General features: G+C 67.8%; 1 protein-coding gene across 1 annotated transcript; it reads right to left on the bottom strand.

The window, feature by feature from the left end:
• Window positions 1-2646: 2646 nt before the first annotated feature.
• Window positions 2647-3477, bottom strand: AURANDRAFT_2843 (hypothetical protein; the record flags this gene model as incomplete). Its single annotated transcript, XM_009043957.1, has 1 exon — window positions 2647-3477. A coding segment is annotated over one exon (831 nt), but the record flags the coding sequence as incomplete, so codon positions are not given.
• Between the last annotated feature and the right edge of the window lie 271 nt (window positions 3478-3748).

Below are 3748 nucleotides of genomic sequence, written 5' to 3'. Positions count from 1 at the left end.
TCTGAGGATCCCCTTCCGCCGCTGGTTTGGGGGTTCCCCACCAAACTTCAGAACTCTCCATCTCGATCGAATTGAAGTCGATTCGGCCGATTTTCAGACGAATCGATGGCACTTGTCGAGTCCTCGAAGCACAGCGAAAGGGTCTGGGCCAACTCGTGCGATTACGCGTGCATTGGAGTCGTCGAATTGAAGATTTACACAGGCAACCACGTTGTTGATGATGACAGTGTAGCCTTTGCGCTTGGCGCACCGGAAGATCTCCGTGAAAGTCTGCCCCTCGGTCGTATTCCTCCCGTTTTCGCTGATGATGAGGTCCACGCCAAAGTCGATGCAGGCGCATAGCACGTCGAGGCATGTCTTGGAAGCAGGGGCATCGACCCCGCGCTCGCCCCGACCGTCCTTGAGCCCTCCAGTGCAGGGCCCGTCGACCACGACTGCGTACGGCGCAAGGCGCCTCAATAGCTCCATCACAACGATGTAACCGAGCTCCAGCACGAAGCCCTTCCCCGGGTGGTTCACATCCACAAACTTTGCCTTGGTCGCATTCATGTCGTAAGATCCCAGCAGCCAAAAGTTGAAACAACGCAGCACGGCCGTTAGATTCACGGCGATTCCCGTGCAGAGTCCGAGGCACGTTCGCTGTCCAGGAGCGGGCCCCGAGTCAGCACACGGAGCAGTGGCGTTCTCCTCGTCCGGCTTGAACATCCCTCTGGTCAATTCTTCCGGGAGGGCATCAAGACGCACGTCCGCACCCCGCTGTCGCACGCTTCCCGCTCCGTGCTCGTCCTCGTCCGTTTCGGCTTGCTCGTCGTCCTCGACGTCGTCCTCGACGTCGTCTTCGACGTCGTCCTCGTCGCAGCAGTGTTTTGGCGCGAGGCGTAGTTTACCGTCGGGACCATGCTCAAACCAGCCACTGCATTGCGATGTTCCCTCTCGCGTGCGAACTCGGCTCGCGCCGCATCCAAGGCCCGGGAAAACTTGCGTGCGAGTAGTTTGCGATCCGACGGCTCAAGACTTTGGGAGAACGTGGGAGTGTCCTCATAGCCACGCGTCAGACCATCCAGCCAGCCGACGAGTCCGGCGCTATCCACCACCGTATATGGTCTATCATCGACCCCGTAAAAGAGACAGAAGTGGTGGTGGCCTTGAGACGGTAATTCATCTTTGACGGCCTTGGGGACCACCTGCGGGTCTAAGACAATCCCTGGCCAGTATTGGTTTTTTGATTTTCTTTTTGGGAGTGTCTTGTCCTTGACCCAGTAGACCTTCCAGAAGCGGTCCTGGGGATGAGTGTCCTCCGAGCCGCGCGTGTCGGCGTCCGTGTCCGTGAGGGGCCTACGAGCAGGAAACGCATGGGGAGTTTACAGAAGACAGATGTTTCACTTACCTTTTAGTTGCCTTGGCCTTGCGCGCCTTGGCCGCCGCGGGCTTGCCCTCGGCGCGGTCGAAGCAGCGCGTGAGCTCCGTGAAGCTCTCGCTCGTATCGAAGTCGAAGCTCTCGCGCGGCTCGCTCTCGTAGGACCACTCGACGACGCACCTCCGCGCCACGACGTCGATGTCCGCGATGCGGCCGGCAAACGGCTTTTCGCCGTGGCCCGTGAACTTCTTCGCGACCGTCGCGTCGACGCGGATGCGCCGGTCCTCGGGCTCGCCGGCGCTGCCGTCGGGCTCGCCGGCGCCGCCGTCGTCGTCGCCGAGCCCGACGGCGGCGCCGTCTTCGGCGGAGCCCGGCGGCGGCGGTGGCGGTGGTGGCGGGTCGTCGTCGTCGCCGTCTCCGGCGGGGCCCGGCGGCGGCCCCGCGGACGGCGCGGGCGCCGACGCGTAGTAGGCCGGCGGCACGACGCCGCCGTTAGCGTCGAAGTGGACGCGCAGGGCCGCCGCGACGTCGCCGCCGGCGTCGCCCAGCAGCGCCGCGACGTAGCCGTCGGGCGCGTCGCCGACGACCTGGCGCACCAACGCCATTTCCGCGTCGACGGGCGACGGCGCCTCGGGCGTCCGCTCGAACTGCTCCAGCAGGCGCGCCTGGTGCCTCGCGTCGACGCCGCGGAGCGCGTCGCCGCCCGTCGGCGACGCGAGGTACGCGTCGGGGCTCGGGCTCGGGCTCCGGTCGCGGCTCCGGCTCCGGCTCCGGCTCAGGCTCCAGTCGCGGCTCCGGCTCCGGTCATCGTCGTCGTCGTCGAAGACGAGCTCCTTGGTGCGGAGCTTCCTCCGGAGCTTCCTCCACCGACAGAGGAGGACCTGCAGGTCGTAGGGCGTGATGGACTCGCTGACGATGGGCGCGAACATGGGGCCGAGGCGCGCGCGCGCCGCGGCGGCGACGAACCCGAGCATCGGCAGCAGCCGAGGCTCGAGGGCGTCGACCTTGGCCGGCGTGCCGAGAGCGTCGTTGAGGATGGACAGGAGCTCTCCGCGGTCCCCGGAGTGGGACCGCAGCGGCACGCCCGGGTAGAGGTACTCGAACGCGGCCATTGCGCCGTCGCCGACGGTGCAGGAGCTGTCGAGGATCTTCGCCGCGGGGTAGGCGAAGTGCGTCGAGATGAGGAACGTCTTCGCCATCGTCGGGCCGACCTTGTGCTCCTGGCGGAGCGCCTGCTCGAGGCTCATCATGAGGTCCGGGCCGCCGAGCGACGGCCGCGCATCGCGCGCGTAGAAGAGCATGTAGGCCTCCTGGCGGAGCACCTCGGCGAACGTGCACGTGCGGACCGCGGCGTCGTCGAAGCACGACCAGGCCCCCGACCGCGTCCTGCAAAAGGCCGTGTAGTGGCCGCAGCGCGTCGACTGGCCGCGGTGGACGAGGACGCCGACGAGGCCGTAGCTCGCGGCGCCGCCGTCCGTCGTCTCGAGCTCGAGGCGCGGTTCGAAGGCGACGTGCTCCTCGATCTTGCCACCCCGCCCGTCGTAGCGATTCAGGTGCACCACCAGGGCCTTGGGCGCCGCGGCGACGCCGAGGCGCTTCGTCGGGCGCACGCGCTCCCCGCAGCAGCGGCAGCACCACTCGTCGTTCTCGAGCTCCTCGGGCGCGGTGAACGCGTCCAACGCCCGGGCGAGCGTCGGCTTTGGCTCGAGGCTCAGGTCGAGGAAGGGCTCCTCGGTAGCACTCTCGTAGTCGCACTCGGGGCAGCGGAGCGTCGACGACGTGCGGCCGCCGAAGACCGCGCGCACGGGGTTCGCCGTCGACGACAAGGGCGGCTCCACGGCGTCGAGGAGCGCCAGCAGGAACTCGTGGGCGTCCTCCTGGCGGCCCGGCTGGAACTGGTCCCCAACGGCCCGGAGGCGCTTCACGAGCTCCCTCGGCTTGAACGTGCGCGACGCGCCGAAGACGCCGCCGAGCGCGTCGCGCAACGCCACCGCGACGTCGGGCTTCTGCGCTTGCGCGTGCAGCGACTCGTCGCCCAGGGTCTGCGCCACGCCGGGCGCGTGCGCGAGGCACTGGATCGTCGCGTTGAGGAAGCACGTGTTGCCGAGGTTGACGAGCCCGGCGCACCGGCCCGCGGCCGCGGGCGCGGGCGGCGCGAGTCGGTGCGGCGCGGCCCAGGCCTCGAAGCCGTCGCCCAGCTTGGCGCAGAGGAGCGCGTAGATGCGCGCGCCGAGCGCGGTGAAGCGCGCGGTGCGGTCGATGATGTGGCAGACGTACTCGTCGCCGCTGCTGTCCTTGTCCGGGTAGCAGGAGTAATCCGTCGTGTGGAGCTTCTTGTTGCCCTCGGCGCGGTAGGCGGCGTAGCGCTGGTGGAGCTCGCCGTCGCGGCGA

The sequence above is a fragment of the Aureococcus anophagefferens genome (assembly GCF_000186865.1).
Source record: "Aureococcus anophagefferens unplaced genomic scaffold AURANscaffold_89, whole genome shotgun sequence".
NCBI classification, from domain to species: Eukaryota; class Pelagophyceae; order Pelagomonadales; family Pelagomonadaceae; genus Aureococcus; species Aureococcus anophagefferens.
This window is presented reverse-complemented; position numbering and strand designations above follow the sequence as displayed.